The following is a 16,657-nucleotide window of genomic DNA, read 5'->3' as shown; positions in this document are numbered from 1 at the left end:
GAGCTCGTCCGGACTGAAGAGATCTCACCGGACACGGAGTCCGAGGCTGTGGGGACTGTTCCATACCCAGCAGCAGAAACCGACCGGCAGGGGATTTCAGGTCCTCTGGCCAAGAAACCCGAAGGCACGGTCACACGCAAGGGACCAGCACCGCCGTCGTGGAGCGGAGGCTACCAGAAGGCCCCGAGTCACCGGCCATACGGGTGAGCACCACACGGTACACTCAGGGACGTGGGCTACTTTTACCCGCTTCTAGCAAGGTAGCCAAGAAGAGTACAGTTAGTTGGGGAGGCCTACAACTCCGCCTGGCCAGGGGAGATCCTGTCTGCTCACGGACTGACCAGACCCCGACCGCTAGCCAGTACTCCCGGGAGGGTCTATCTTTGTCACCAGTAAAGACCCTGAACTACACCGCACCGTCTCTGAGTGGTTCCTGGTGCCTGCGTGCAATTTTACCATCCCCATCATCCACGTCCGCTGCCCTGAGGCCATACCCCTCCCGTTGGGGGTTATACTACCCACGCTGCACAACTGTACCACCGGCCTCAGCGGTCTGCCCTGCAGCGGCGGTTTCGTAACCGCATTCAACGGGTGGCGTAGTCGAACAATATCACATCTGCCACTAAAAACATCGCCACTTAGTTTGACACCCTGGGCACGGACCGGGTCACCGCCACGAGGACTACCACCCCCAACAGATCCGGCTCCGGGTATTCCCCGCGTGCGCAACGCTACAGAACATGGCCCAGGGGGCGCGTCAGTTGTATTAACTCATTTTCTGAGACTCCATCCAGCGGCTGGATTCTGATGGGACCATAGGCTGTGACACCCCATTACTATATTGGCATGGCCATATGATTGTCTACACCATCAGGAGAGCACTTCCGCTTTTTCTGTATCTTCTCCATTTCCTTATACTGGTGATGCCCAATGCACACTATGACCTCTTCTTTGTACTTTACTACCCCTACAGCTAGTGTCATAGTTTGTCTTTTCCAAGTTCCACAAATACTTGACCTAACACCTGCGAAATTCCTTTCCCTTAGGACTTGTGTAAATGGCTGTATTTTCGGCCCGTGTGCTATCCTACAAAACATCGAATCGCACCTGGACCAATGTTATTTTATGGGTCAGTGCACATGTCTGATTTTTCCTTCAGACTAAGCAGGTCTGAAGAAAAAATTGCAGCATGCCCAAGCTGGATCTGATATTCGGATCGCACTCGGCTATGCAAGTCGGTGAGTTTGTGGTAAACATCGGACTGCACTCGGATGACATCTGAGTGCAGTCTGATTTCAACGGACTCACAGAATCGAGAAGATGGAGAATTTTTCTCATCCAAGAAAATTGGATCACACTATGATCACATTCTGATCAAAGTTTGATCAGAGTGTGATTTGCATAATTAACCCGATTGTCTCGGATGAGAGACTATACGCTGGTGTAACCCTAGCCTTAAGAATATAGTTTAGGCAGTTCTAGCCTCACAAGTAGCGCAGCGAAGACTGGTGCTCTTGTAACTGGAACAACCCGTTGAAGAAAATCACTGTCCATATAATCAATTACCATAACAGGAGGGATTTGTCCCCAATTGGGATTCCCTTTAGAGGGGCCCCGGGTGGTAGCCGCTTCCACATCAATGTATTATACGATCTGCTATACATTTGAAAAGAAGTCTCTTTAGGCTATATTTCCCCTACAGAGACCACGGCAGGCTACATGAATGGGTGCACAATGCGATTACACCTGATTGCTCTGGGGTTTCTGACCACCACTCCCAGCTTGGATTATTTTTTTTTTAGGGAAAACAATTAACAGTATATATTTTTTTTACTTAAAACAAAAAGTTGTGCACAATTGATTTCCATACAGTATATTGCTTTATTAAAATACAAAGCATAAACCATTTCTTCCAGATATATACAGTACATTCAAAAGAAATGACAAACCTGCTCCACAGCCGCGGCGGCCCATATTCATTACCATTTGGCTTCCATATTGGAACTAAATATGATGTAACCTGGGAAGGAAGCATTAGAGCCATTATATATCTGCTATCTAACCTTTACTACAAGGTGGTGCCATCAACACATCATACGTCCACAGCAGAGGCCCCTGTACAAGAACAATACATGGGTCCTTTGCAGTCCAACAGCGCCTCATAATGCATAATTCCTCCAGCTTTAGAGCTGGTAGTGACCCCCTTACCTCTTGGGTCCATGAATTAAAAATGGATCTTGCTATTGAACTGTCATTAATATGTGCCGCTGTGGAAAGGTAGCAGGTTACTGGAGCCCAGGGGTTTTGAACATCAACCTAATGACCTATTATTAAATGGGTTGTCCACTTTTTGGACAAACCCTATTTATAATTCCCTGTGTATAATAGAAAAAAAAAATACAAATGGTCACATCTTGCACTTGTGCTGAAAACATTGGATCGGCACCGGCGCAGGAGGCGAGGATCTGTTTTTTTTTTTTGTTTTTTTTTAGATTTTACACAGGGGATTATAGCATTTAAGAAAGGTTTATCCAAAAGGTGGACAACCCCTTTAAAACGGATCATCATCTCCTGCAGCGGTGCCGATCCAGCGTTTTCAGCAATGGTTCGGCTGGTGCCTGCGTGACATTGTTATGTTCGTGGCCGATACGGACCTCTGCTCTCACGCCTCCCCCGGACGTCAGATTTTCATCCAAGGGAAGTGTGAGGTGAGCTGGGTCTTTCCATGCTCAAGATGTCCTGGATTTGTTGTTGCATTTCATCCCTTAATCAAGTGAATGTGATGAAGTTGCACTACCAGACACAGCCTGAGGACAAGGATGGCGCTGTTTCTGGGAAATAAAAACAAAACAAAGAAAACAAGGATGTTTTCTTTTTTTTTAATTATCTTCTTTGGAAACATTGCCTTTCACAGGGGCTCACAATGTGGGAGTGTTGTTAACCAAATGAACGCATGGCCCACCCAATAATCAGACTCAGTGTAAGGCATCAGCAGCCCACATTTGCAGTGTAATCAGGGGCTTTCGTCTGGATTTGAAAATCTTCATTCCTTATTGTCCGTCCTTATCTATATGCACCACGGAGTTTTCCCTTCTCGATTTTTCAGCCTGAAACACCAACAAGTGGCTTTGAAGAGTATCATCAGGTCCCGTAATAATCAGTGACGGGTCATTATTCTGTTGGAAGCAATCACAGATCAGATTAGAATAACAAGATTTTTACTTTAAACTTTTATTTTCTGTGATTATACAGACAAGAGAACACTCATTATTTCATATACAAATTTTCTCTTCAAAGAGGAAGAACACAGGAACTCTAGCGCCACCTACTGGAAGTAGCAATCCTAAAAGTCAATATCGACCCTTTAACGAGTCTTGTCACGTGACTTAGGATAAAAGCCAAACTCATTATTTCTTGGCACCTTACCTTAGCATCTATTATGTTTTGTCTGTAAAATATGTTTTTGGGGTCTTTTTTCATCCACTAAAGGGGCTTTCTCATAAAATTATTGCATATCCCTTTGATTATTGAGGTCTGATCTCTGGGAATTAAGTTTATGTGAAAAAAAAAAAAAAAACTTACTTTACTCACCCTCCCCGGGTCCAATGCTGAGTCTCTGTCAATCAGTGAGCTCAGCGAATGTAAGCGGCTCGTGCTGTATACTCGGGCAGAGCTCACTTATTGGCTGCAGTGCTGTTAACGAGATGTTAGTGCTGCAGACAATGAGGCCCCCTTCACATGTCAGTATAATACCAGTAGTGAAAAAAATGGTACCCGTGTCATCAGTGTTTTGGATCAGTGTGCCATCAGTGTGCCATCCATTCTTTCCGTTATGGCTTAAGAAAAATGAATTCCAAAGCTTCTCCTATACTTTGCAATGTTAAACATTTACAGCACACAGATGCCACCCATGTGCTCTACGTGTTTTACACAGACCCATAGACTTGTATTGGCCCTAGTCATCCGTGCTGCTGGTAAAAAAAACGGACGTGCCTCCGGACACGGACATGTGAGCAGCCCCATAGGTTATAATGGTTACCGTGAAAAAAACACATGCCACTCATAGCTAAAACACGGACATGTGAAGGGGACCTAAGAGACACTGGGAGCAGCGTCAAAGACTCAGCTCTGGAACCTGAGGAGGGTGATCAACGAATTGCACTTGGGGACAGATGCACTCTGAAACAGGAATACCCCTTTAAAGGCGTTGTCTGGTCTTAAGCCACAAGTCTGTACTTACGCTATATGACTGCAGACTTGTGAATCCTCACATTGCACGCACACTGTGACGAATCTTTAGTGCCAGGAAAGTGACTGCAGATATGTGATTTACATACATGCGGTCACATGCCAACTAGATGGGTGCAGCCTCACTCAATGCAAGTGTACTGAGGGATACAGTCTAGTTGGAAAGTGGCCAGAAGTTTGCAAATTGCATACTTGCTGTCATATGACCGCCCGCTCCCGGCACCGGTGAATTCTCGCAGAACGAAATATGCAAAATGTGAGGATTCACAACTCTGCAGTCACAGAAAGTGACTTGTAGATTAAGACTGGAAACCCCTTTAAGGAGTTAGAGAGCTAATCGTGAGCCATGTGCACTTCATAATCTTTACCCCTACAGAGGTGCCGTGGCTATGTAGGGAATGCCACTGGCTGGGAGTACCAGTCTAAAAACAGCAGTAATATTCAATCAACACTGCAGTCTCTTTATTCTCTAGATGAGTGGGGTCCCAGAGGTCGGACTCCCATCAACCAACCAGTGATAGAATACCCTAGCAATAAGCAATTAGTTTTATGAGCGGGGTCTCTTTCTGGTGTTTTGTATGCTCCTAGCAATTCAGAGGTCTCGGCTCTCTCCCCCTCCGCTCTCTCTTTATCTGTGTCTGTGAGACTACAACTACTTACTTCTATTTACTGTATTATACTAGACTGGTCTTTAGATAGGAAAATTTCTGAAAATTCACATTGGGATTTGGCATAAAATGGGGCAAAAGTGGTTTCCTCCATGGATTATAACGGCCCCCATAGCCACTGATGCCCGTCCTGATAAGGTGTTTGTTGCTTTCCAGCCCTTTGAGGACCATACATTGATTCAATCTAATTATCTGTAGTTTAAACATATGGGACAAATATATCCCTTGGTACTCAAAAGGGATAATACGTAGAAAAATGGTTTCCAGTCTCCACAAGAGCTGATATGTTAAAAGTCATCTGTGCACTAATCGCTCAGCATTTTCTAATCATACAGGAGGTTAGACCAGGAGATCAGAGCTGTATCCTTACATCTCACACACTGAGAAACCTAAGCTATGCTGGGGGGCGTGTTCTTTTTCTACTGTGTTGCTCCCTGCTTATGATTGGGCAACTCATAAGAAGGAGAAATAAAAAAAAAATGTTTTATTCCGCTTTACAGCCGCTGTTACATCGTGTATCCAGTTCAACAGGAAAAAAATGGTAAAAGATCCCTTTAAAATAAAGTAAAATATACCAAAAGCTTACAATAAGTTTTTTATTTCATGTACATAAATGAGACTACAACTGTATCCAGCATTGGCCAGTGGTTGCCCCCACTTTATATAGATGATTTAGTACTTACAGAGACTGCAGAGATGAAACTATCAATGAGGTAGTAGTCGGCTCCACCGTGTGAGCTCAGATGCGCAGGCATGAATGATATAATCTTTGCTAGATGCTGTGTCTTCTTACTGGTCACAAAGTCAAACACATCTATAGGACCCCTTCCACAGATGCGTATTTCACCCTGGAACAAACAAAATATCCGTATACTTGTCATGGCTAAATATGAACCTCACAATGAGCTTATGGCCCCCAGCCTCTCCAAAAGCTGGGGCCACGTTCACATGTTCAGTATTTTACATCAGTATCTGTAAGCCAAAATCCGGAGTGGAACAATCAGAGGAAAAGTATAATAGAAACACGTCACCACTTCTGTATTTATCACCCTCTCCTGGTTTGGGCTTACAAGTACTGAGGTAAAAAAACTCACCAAAAACTGAACATGTGAATGTGGCCTAATAGACCCAGAAGATCAGCTGCAGGGAATAAGATGTATTTTGAATGGGGAGAGAGGAGAACTTCTCAGGAAGTAGCTTATGTTTCATGAAAGCAAAAGGATCTGGCATTGAAATTCCATCTGCTTGATCCTTCTGTACCCAACATCATCTGTCAGAAGAGAGTTGGTAAGCCCCAAAAGACATCAGGTGGTCATCAGGTCCTGTCAGGTCTAATGTGTAGATGGGCCTTAAAGGAAATCTGTCACCACTTTGGAGATATCAGACCTCTACTATGGGCATACAGGTTATAGAAAAGTAACTCTATACATATCTGTATGGCACATAGTAGAGGTTTGATCGCAGAGAAATCTGTTTTTATTAACTCCGTCTTCCACAGGCTTGGTGTCCGGGGGACGCCAAGAAATCCCCGCCTATGTGCTTATTATTCCCCCAAATCCCCGCCTATAGGCTTAGTTACCATATCCCCCCCCCCTCCCTTGCACATCACAGGACCCTGTGACGTGCACTGTGCTCCCTCTTGTGCCGGGCATGTGCAAAGTGCCGCTCACATAGAGCTCACATAGAGCGCGCTTTGCTTCCTCCCGGCCCTGTTTATAAAAACAGATTTCTGTGCAATCAAACCTCTACCATGGGCCATACAGGTATGTATAGATTTACTTTTCTATACTCTGTATGCCCATAGCAGAGGTCTGATATCTCCAAAGTGGTGACAGATTCTCTTTAAGGCACAATAGTGTCACTGCTCACATTTAGGCCAGGGGTCACACCAACATACAGTACAGACCAAAAGTTTGGACACACCTCTCATTTAAAGATTTTTCTGTATTTTCATGACTATGAAAATTGTACATTCACACTGAAGGCATCAAAACTATGAATTAACACATGTGGAATTATATAATTAACAAAAAAGTGTGAAACAACTGAAAATATGTCTTATATTCTAGGTTCTTCAAAGTAGCCACCTTTTGCTTTGATGACTGCTTTGCACACTCTTGGCATTCTCTTGAGGAGCTTCAAGAGGTAGTCACTGCAAATGGTTTTCACTTCACAGGTGTGCCCTGTCAGGTTTAATAAGTGGTATTTCTTGCCTTATAAATGGGGTTGGGACCATCAGTTGTGTTGTGCAGAAGTCTAGTGGATACACAGCTGATAGTCCTACTGAATAGACTGTGGGAATTTGTATTATGGCAAGAAAAAAAGCAGCTAAGTAAAGACAAACGAGTGGCCATCATTACTTTAAGAAATGAAGGTCAGTCAGTGCGAAAAATTGGGAAAACTTTGAAAGTGTCCCCAAGTGCAGTTGCAAAAACCATCAAGCTCTACAAAGAAACTGGCTCACATGAGAACCACCCCAGGAAAGGAAGACCAAGAGTCACCTCTGCTTCTGAGGATAAGTTTATCCGAGTCACCAGCCTCAGAAATCACAGGTTTACAGCAGCTCACATTAGAGACCAGGTCAATGCCACACAGAGTTCTAGCAGCAGACACATCTCTTCAACAACTGTTAAGAGGAGACTTTGTGCAGCAGGCCTTCATGGTAAAATAGCTGCTAGGAAACCACCGCTAAGGACAGGCAACAAGCAGAAGAGACTTGTTTGGGCTAAAGAACACAAGCAATGGACATTAGACCAGTGGAAATTTGTGCTTTGGTCTGATGAGTCCAAATTTGAGATCTTTGGTTCCAACCACCATGTCTTTGTGCGACGCAGAAAAGGTGAACGGATGGACTCTACATGCCTGGTTCCCACCGTGAAGCATGGAGGAGGAGGTGTGATGGTGTGGGGGTGCTTTGCTGGTGACACTGTTGGGGATTTATTCAAAATTGAAGGCATACTGAACCAGCATGGCTACCACAGAATCCTTAAGCAGCATGCTATTCCATCTGGTTTGCGTTTAGTTGGACCATCATTTATTTTTCAACAGGACAATGACCCCAAACACACCTCCAGGCTGTGTAAGGGCTATTTGACCTAGAAGGAGAGTGATGGGGTGGTACTCCAGATGACCTGGCCTCCACAGTCACCAGACCTGAACCCAATCGAGATGGTTTGGGGTGAGCTGGACCGCAGAGTGAAGGCAAAACGGCCAACAAGTGCTAAGCATCTCTGGGAACTCCTTCAAGATTGTTGGAAGACCATTTCCGGTGACTACCTCTTGAAGCTCATCAAGAGAATGCCAAGAGTGTGCAAAGCAGTCATCAAAGCAAAAGGTGGCTACTTTGAAGAAACTAGAATATAAGACATATTTTCAGTTGTTTCACACTTTTTTGTTAAGTATATAATTCCACATGTGTTAATTCATAGTTTTGATGCCTTCAGTGTGAATGTACAATTTTCATAGTCATGAAAATACAGGAAAATCTTTAAATGAGGTGTGTCCAAACTTTTGGTCTGTACTGTATTTTCTCTCATCTAAGAGTTATGGAAGTATTTTGTACTTGTTTTTTTTATACAAACTATGTAAAGAAAGACATTAGTAACAGAGAAAGATAGATATGATAGAGGTATATATCGCAGTAGTATATATGATACAGATAGATATATAGATAAGAGAGAGATCAATTACAGATAGATATGAGATAGATAGATCGATTATAGATAGATTGATATGAGATAGATAGATAGACAGATAAGAGATAAATAGATAGATAAGATATAGATAGATAAATAGATAAGGGATAGATAATAGATCAGTAGATAATGATAGATAGGTAGATAAGATATAGAGATATAGATAGGTAGATAAGATATAGAGAGAGAGCTAGACAGATAAAGAGATAAATAAATAAGATATAGATAGATAATAGATATGAGCTAGATAAAAAATAGCTAAATAGACAGATAAGAGATAGCTAGATAAAAGATAGGTAAAAGGAGACAGTACAGAAGTAGAAAAAATAGAATAAAAGGCTGACTTTTAATAGCCTATAATGGCGACATTTCAGTTCTTAGCGTGAACCTAAGGGGGATATTACATTTCCATTTCTTGTAATGTGCGCTGCGATAGTCTAAAAACCCATTTGTATCAGTTTTTTTAAAATGGGTTTTTCTAATAATTCTTTTATTGGCATGTGATAGCTCAAGATCCAGGAAATCATTTTTTTCCTTATTCACTTTCGCAGTGAAAGTTATACCCCACTTATTAGCATTCATTTTATCTATAAATTCTGCTGCTTTTTTCTCACTACCTCTCCATATAATTACCAGATCATCTATATAGCGACGATATAGCACTACATGTGCACTGTATGGTCTTTGACAGATAGGCGATGAGGACTCGAATAGCCCCATAAATAGATTAGCGAAACTTGGGGCTACCCGAGTCCCCATCGCGGTCCCGAGCTGCTGGAGATACAGCTAACCCTGAATTGTGAACAAGTTTTTAGACTATCGCAGCGAACATTGCAAGAAATGGAAATGTAATATCCCTTTCAGCCAATTCCACAGGATAAGAAAGAATAACACATCCAAAGAGGACTATATAGAGCAATCGAAGATACTTATTGATAGATTTGAGGACAAAAAGTACCCAAAGAGACTGGTAATGAGTGCTTATTCAGCAAACTTGAAAAAACACAGGATGAGTGCCTGATTAAAAACAAAAATAAAAATAAAGAAAATAAAACAGGCAAAAATGAAAGTGTATTGATAAATAACAAATGGCGGTATAATTTTGTAACAGCGTATAATACAGAGATTCGAAAAATTTTGAATAAATATTGGTACCTAATAAAAAGGGATGTATATTTGAAAAAAATATTACCGCAAAAGCCAAATATAACTTTCCAAAGGGGACAAACTATAAAAGGTATCATTGCCCCCAGCAACCTTAAACAAATTGGTCAGGGGGAACATCAAAAAATGGATCATAGAAAAAAATCTTCATATTAATAATAAAAAAGGAGTCATTAAATGCCATAATAAAAAATGCTGCTGATGTAAAATTATCGATCATAATACCGATTCCATATTGTCAAATAATACAGGAGAACGAATCCAAATTACACAGAGGCTTTCCTATGATAGCGACTTTGTAGTATATGTTATTACTTGTACCTGTGGCCTTCAATACATGGGTCGTACCACACAGACGCTCAGAACACGTATGAATGGCCACAGGCAAACACACAAAAAATGGATTCTTGAAGCACAGTCTATCTAGACATTATGCTTTAAACATAACAAAAATTTTCATAGAACTGTGAAACCAGTCGAACAAATACCAGCTGATTGCTCAAATCATGTGGAAAGATTGAACCGAAAAGAATCCTTCTGGATATTTAGACTGGGGACGCTGTACCCTGACGGGCTGAATGATATTACAGAAGGTGTATAAGAAAACATGCAAAAGGTTATTCTGAAATAAAAAAAAGTCTTATATTTATATTTATATATAAAAAATAATTTTTAATAGGGTTTCATAAGTGTAGTTTTCTAGTGTTTTAAAAGTAAGGTATTTATTGTGGGGTTTTTTTTGTGTTTGTTTTTTTCCTTTTTGGGACATTCATTTTTATAGGTTTGGACAATATTCATTTACATATCTTTTAACAAAGTATTTAACATAACATAAGCGTTATTAACTAGTATATTTTATACTTTTAAGACTTTTTGTGGATTGATGAATTGGATTTTATAGTATTACTGATGTCTAAGGGAATGGGTGTGTCTGCTTTGTGTGGAACACATCCCCCACACAAAACTGTGCTTTTGCTTCCTTTAAGAAGCAGTTGTATCTTAAAAATTTCTGAGAATATACCTGAGGAAGACATAATCTTATCGAAACGCGTTGTATTTACTTGAGGAATAAAGATCGTTTGGAGAATATATCCCCACAGTATTCACTGGCTTCTTGGGAGCGCATTTGGCCTGGATGAACATTATTGTCAAAATCTCTTTCCTATGATAACCCGAGCAGGGCTATTGAATAGTCACCAGGTGTATGCAGCAAACCAACTGAAAGGAGAAAATCCCTTTCTTTGTGATCCTTAGAGATCAGTAAGCTGAATTCCAAGACCAAATAAAGGTGAGTGCAAAAGACCATTATAAATATTCATATTACCGCTATATACTACACTTAAATTGGTGCGCTCTCTGTCTTCCTTTCTCTCTTTTTTTGTGGAGATACCCAGTAAACTAAGTGATACATCGTTGGATTCAGGGTCTCTTTTCCTACATTATGCTGCTCTCAGATGAAATAGCAAAAAAAACTGCTGACAGATTTCCTTTAAGTAAAAATTATTTTAACTTTGCAGCTGTTCTGAATCTAAAAGTAATGGATTAAGACAACAAATAAAAGAGAGTGATCCAGCTCACCCACGTTGAACTAGCCAGCGAATCCTCAGCTCAGATGAAAAACCACTCCTGCTTGGTGGTAGCAATAGGAAAAGATAGTGATATCCAGCCGTTTTTTTTGGATAAAAAATTTCAAAATAATTTTATTAGTAGAATTCAATAAAAACAGAACATTCCCAGTGCTACAAAAAAAATGTGAGACCTTTTCCAAAATGTTCTGTTTTTATTCAATTCTACTAATAATTTTTTTTTACATTTTTTTTATCCAAAAAATGGCTGGATATGCCTACCTTTTCCAATGGATCAAAGCACCCCTCAAACGGCATATGTTGATTATTAACCTCTGACATTTTAATATTATAAAATGATCTGGAAAAGATTCCTGCAGGGGCAAACACATGGCAGGTGAAGTTTAATGTTAATAAATGTAGAGTAATGCACCGCAACGGGAGTAATCGTACTGCTGCATATAGATTAAATGTAAATATATTAGAGATTACAGAACAGGAGAAGGACTTGGGTATTCTGATTGCAAATAAGCTGAACAGCAGTACTAAATTATTATTATTACTATTTATTATTATAACGCCATTTATTCCATGGCACTTTACATGTGAAAAAGGGGTATAATACAAGAACAATAACAATAATCTTGAACACAATGTGACAGCGACTGGTACAGGAGGAGCGAGGACCCTGCCCGCAAGTGCTCACAATCTACAAGGGATGGGTGAGGATACAGTAGGTCGGGGTACAGCTGGTCGTGCAACGGTATGGTGGAGAGAGGGTTACTGCAGGCTGTAGGCTTGTCGGAAGAGGTAGGTCTTCAGGTTCCTTTTGAAGGTTTCCACGGTAGGCGAGAGTCTGATACGTTGGGGTAGAGAGTTCCAGAGTAGGGGGGAAGCATGGGAGAAATCTTGTATGCGATTGTGGGAGGAGGAGATAAGAGGGGAGTAGAGAAGGAGATCTTGTGAGGATCGGAGGTTGCGTGCAGGTAAGTACCGGGAGACTAGGTCGGAGATATATGGAGGAGACAGCTTGTGAATGGCTTTGTATACCATGGTTAGGGTTTTGAACTGGAGTCTCTGAGCAATGGGTAGCCAGTGAAGAGATTGACAGAGGGGAGAGGCCGGGGAATAGCGGGGGGACAGGTTGATTAGTCGAGCAGCAGAGTTTAGGATAGATTGGAGGGGTGCGAGAGTGTTAGAGGGGAGGCCACAGAGCAGGAGGTTGCAGTAGTCAAGGTGGGAGATGATGAGGGCGTGCACTAGAAATTTTGCAAATTCATGGCTGAGGAATGTGCGGATCCGGGAGATATTTTTGAGTTGGAGTTGGCAGGAAGTGGAAAGGGCTTGGATATGTGGTTTGAAGGAGAGTTCAGAGTCCAGGGTTACCCCAAGGCAGCGAGCTTGAGGGACTGGGGAGAGTGGGCAGCCATTGATGTTGATAGATAGGTCAGTTGGGGGGGTTGAATGAGATGGCGGAAAGATGATGAATTCTGTTTTGTCCATGTTAAGTTTTAGAATTCTGGCAGAGAAGAAGGATGAAATAGCAGACAGACATTGTGGGATTTTGGTTAGTAAGGAGGAGATATCGGGTCCAGAGAGGTAGATCTGTGTGTCATCAGCATAGAGGTGATAATGAAAGCCGTGAGACTCTATGAGCTGTCCCAGGCCTAAGGTGTAGATGGAGAAGAGTAGGGTTCCTAGAACTGAACCTTGGGGGACACCGACAGATAGGGGGCGAGATGAGGAGGTGGTCTGTGAGTGGGAGACACTGAATGTCCGGTCTGTTAGGTATGAGGAGATCCAGGATAGGGCCAAGTCTGTGATGCCGAGAGATGAGAGAGTCTGTAGTAAGAGGGAATGGTCCACTGTGTCAAAGGCAGATGACAGGTCTAGGAGGAGGAGGACAGAGTAGTGTCGCTTAGATTTGGCGGTTAGTAGGTCTTTGGTGACTTTAGTCAGTGCAGTTTCAGTAGAATGGTGCGGTCGGAAACCAGATTGTAGGCGGTCAAAGAGGGAGCAGAAGGAGAGGTGGGAGGATAGCTCAGAATGGACGTGTTGTTCCAGTAGTTTTGAGGCATAGGGGAGAAGTGATATGGGGCGATAGCTAGACACAGAGGATGGGTCAAGGGAGGGCTTTTTGAGGATGGGTGTGATTGAGGCATGTTTGAAGCATGAGGGGAAGACACCAGTTGTTAGTGACATGTTGAAGAGGTGGGCTAGGGCTGGGATGAAGATAGTGGTAAGGTTTGGGATGAGGTGGGACGGGATTGGGTCAAGTTTACAGGTCGTGAGGTGTGATTTGGAGAGTAAAGAGGAAAGTTGATCTTCAGAAATGGTGGAGAAGGTGGTTTTGGAGGAAGAGGGTTGAGTAGGTGTGGGGAGGGGCAGTGGGGGCTTTAGGCAAAAGCTTTGCCTGATGGTGTCAATCTTCTGCTTTAAGAATGAGGCAAAGTTTTCAGCTGAAATAAGAGGAGAGGGAGGAGGCACTGGGGGACGCAGGAGAGAATTGAAGGTGTTGAATAGTTGTTTGGGGTTGTGAGACAGGGAGGATATGAAAGATGCGAAGTATGTTTGTTTTGCAGCAGTGAGTGTGGACTTGAAGGTAATGAGGGAATGTTTGAATGCGATGAAGTGCTCATTGGAGTGGGACCTTTTCCATCTACGCTCAGCAACCCTGGAGGCCCGTCGCAGTTCTTTAGTTAGGCTGGTGTGCCAGGGTTGTCTGTTGATTGTGCGAGCCTTGGTATGTGTGAGGGGGGCGACCGAATCGAGAGCTGCAGCGGTTGTGGTGTTGTATAAAGTGGCAGCAACATCTGCATCATGTAAGGAACTAATGTCTGTAAGAGGGAGGAGGGATTCAGAGAGTGAGTGTAGGTCAAGGTGTTTGAGATTTCTGCGAGGGTACACAAGTTTGTGGAGTGGGGATTGTTGCCCCGGGGAGGAGAGAGAAGAGAATGTGAGTAGGTTGTGGTCAGAAAGAAGGAGAGATGAGTTAGAGAGGTTAGATAGGGAACAGAGGCGGGTGAAGATGAGGTCCAGTGTGTGGCCATCTTTGTGGGTGGGTGTGGAAGACCACTGAGTAAGACTGAAGGATGAAGTGAGGGATAGAAGCTTAGAGGCAGGTGAGAGGGAAGTGTCAACGGGGATGTTAAAGTCGCCCATGAGGATAGTGGGGATGTCAACGGAGAGGAAATGAAGTAGCCAAATGGTGAAGTGGTCAAAGAAAGTGGTGGTTGATCCTGGGGGGCGGTAAATGACAGCCAGTTGGAGGTTGGAGGGGGAGTAGATGCGCACGCAGTGCACTTCAAAAGAGGGGAGAGTAATTGAGGGCGGCAGTGGGATATGGGTGAAGGAGCAGTTTTCAGCGAGAAGGAAACCTATTCCTCCACCGTGCTTGCCGGTGGGGTGGGGGGTATGGGAGAGGTGGAATCCGCCATACGAAAGTGCAGCAGGAGACGCTGTGTCAGAGGGGGTGAGCCAGGTTTCAGTGATGCCGAGGAAGGAAAGCTTGTTAGTGATGAAGAGATCGTGAAAGTAGGAAAGTTTGTTGCAGACGGAGCGAGCGTTCCATAGAGCTCCTGTTAGAGGGACTGGCGAAGCGGGGGCTGGGCGGATGGGTATAAGGTTAGAAGGGTTACGAGAGTTTGGGATAGATCGTGGGTAGGAGGTGGAAGTGAGTGTAGGGATGTGGTGAGGAGGACCGGGATGTGGAGAGATGTCGCCGGCAGTAAGGAGGAGCAGAGAACGCGCTAGTAGGTGGGAGCAGGAGAAGGCATGAGGTGACTGTCTGTGTTTGGAGACAAAGGATTGTATGTTGAGGAATAGCTCTGAGAGGGTGGTGAGATGGGTGGGGAGAATGGAGGGAGAGATGAAGAGTTCATTACTAGGTGTAGGGATTAGGGGTGGTTGTAAGAAGTGAAGGATTAAGGGGGTGAGAGTGAAAACTAACACAAACATTGTTTACTGTGACTTAGTATCCAGTTCCCTTCAGGTTCAATTCAGGATTAATTCAAATTTCAGACACTTCAGCTAATGGACACTTAAGGTGATGGACACAGACTAAAGCCTAACAGACTCCTGGCCCACAATATATTTGTAACAGAATGCATTCAGCTGTGACCCACAGAGGAGTGGTCTGTGCTCATCTTGATCAGCTGATTAGATTGAACCAGATGCTGGATACTCAAAGACTGAGTAAACAAGGTCATAAATGAAAGTGGGGGGTAGCTGGTGTAGCTTGGGTGACATACCATTGGAAAATAGGAACAGAACGGTATAGAGAAGACCGCATGGAAGTCAGCATGGGAAGGAAGTCAGGAAGCAGCTTCAAAAGCAAACAAGCTTCTAGGATTTATCAAATGAGAGATAAAATCCGGAGATTCAAGACCATATCTTGGATATGGGATCCAATTTGGGCTCTAGATTTTAAAAAAGATATTTGAAATTTAGAGTCAGTTCAAAGGCAGAAACTAGATTATTACAAGATCTCATTTACATATATATATATATATATATATATATATGTGGTCAATGCATAGAACTGGCACATGACTTATCACTTTGTAGGACCTTAAAAAGCGTAATGGAACATTTGTTACACGTGGAGGAAAATCAATTCTGGCAGCTAAATAAGAAAGGGTTCTTTACTGTTAGAGCAGTCAGACTGTGGAATGACGACCACAACAGATAGTAATGGCAGACACTAGAGCCGCATTTAAAAAAGGGCTGCATACTTTTTTAACGAAACATTACATTGTGAGTTATAAATAATCTAGCAATAGAAAATATATAACTTTGAAGATAGTTTGGACGGAGAAGAGTCACACATTACACCACTGCTCCCATAGAAGTAGAAGGAGCAGAGTCATCAATTAAACCACTCAATCAGGGTGTAATCAGGGTAATGGTAATTGGGGTTGATGACAGCTGTGAATTGTCAAAAATCACATCTAGCATCAAGTCCTGTGGTTAGTAATGGAGAGGCATCTCTCAGACAACCCTATTACTAACCCAGTAATGGAAAAAGTAAACAATGGTGCAGCGGTCTCAGGGAGCGCCAAAGGAATACTGGACAATTTAGTAGATGTCAACCGACTTTTATTCTTCCTCCAATACCACTGCCACAACGCGTTTCAACGGTCTAAGCCGTCTTCATCAGGTGGGGTAACGGGGAATGTTACAATGACAGCTTTATAAAGGGGTGGTATTTTACAAAATTTAGACCACGTGTTGTAATCAATTAACCCTTTCATTGAAAAACTCCATATAATACATTCTTAACCAATTAACCTCTTATTTCCCCTGGAAACAGCATTGT

At 42.8% G+C, this 16,657-nt stretch overlaps 1 protein-coding gene across 2 annotated transcripts in view; it reads right to left on the bottom strand.

Annotated features, from left to right (window-relative positions):
- Window positions 1-2,863: 2,863 nt before the first annotated feature.
- The window catches only part of LOC141172476 (putative oxidoreductase YteT), a 253,248-nt gene continuing 239,454 nt past the window's right edge, over window positions 2,864-16,657 (bottom strand). For both annotated transcript variants that reach the window (XM_073656744.1, XM_073656743.1), the window contains 2 exons: window positions 5,600-5,764; window positions 2,864-3,176 (listed from right to left, as the gene is read on the bottom strand). In XM_073656744.1, the coding sequence (XP_073512845.1) occupies window positions 3,051-3,176; window positions 5,600-5,764 (291 nt within the window). In that variant the 3' untranslated portion in view covers window positions 2,864-3,050. The remainder of the gene's footprint in view (window positions 3,177-5,599; window positions 5,765-16,657) is intronic.

Source organism: Phyllobates terribilis, unplaced genomic scaffold (assembly GCF_046119375.1).
Source record: "Phyllobates terribilis strain yellow unplaced genomic scaffold, ASM4611937v1 Scaffold_12__6_contigs__length_324123572, whole genome shotgun sequence".
In the NCBI taxonomy this organism is placed as follows: domain Eukaryota; kingdom Metazoa; phylum Chordata; class Amphibia; order Anura; family Dendrobatidae; genus Phyllobates; species Phyllobates terribilis.
The sequence above is the reverse complement of the archived record's forward strand: the minus strand, read 5'-3'. Positions and strand labels throughout refer to the sequence as shown.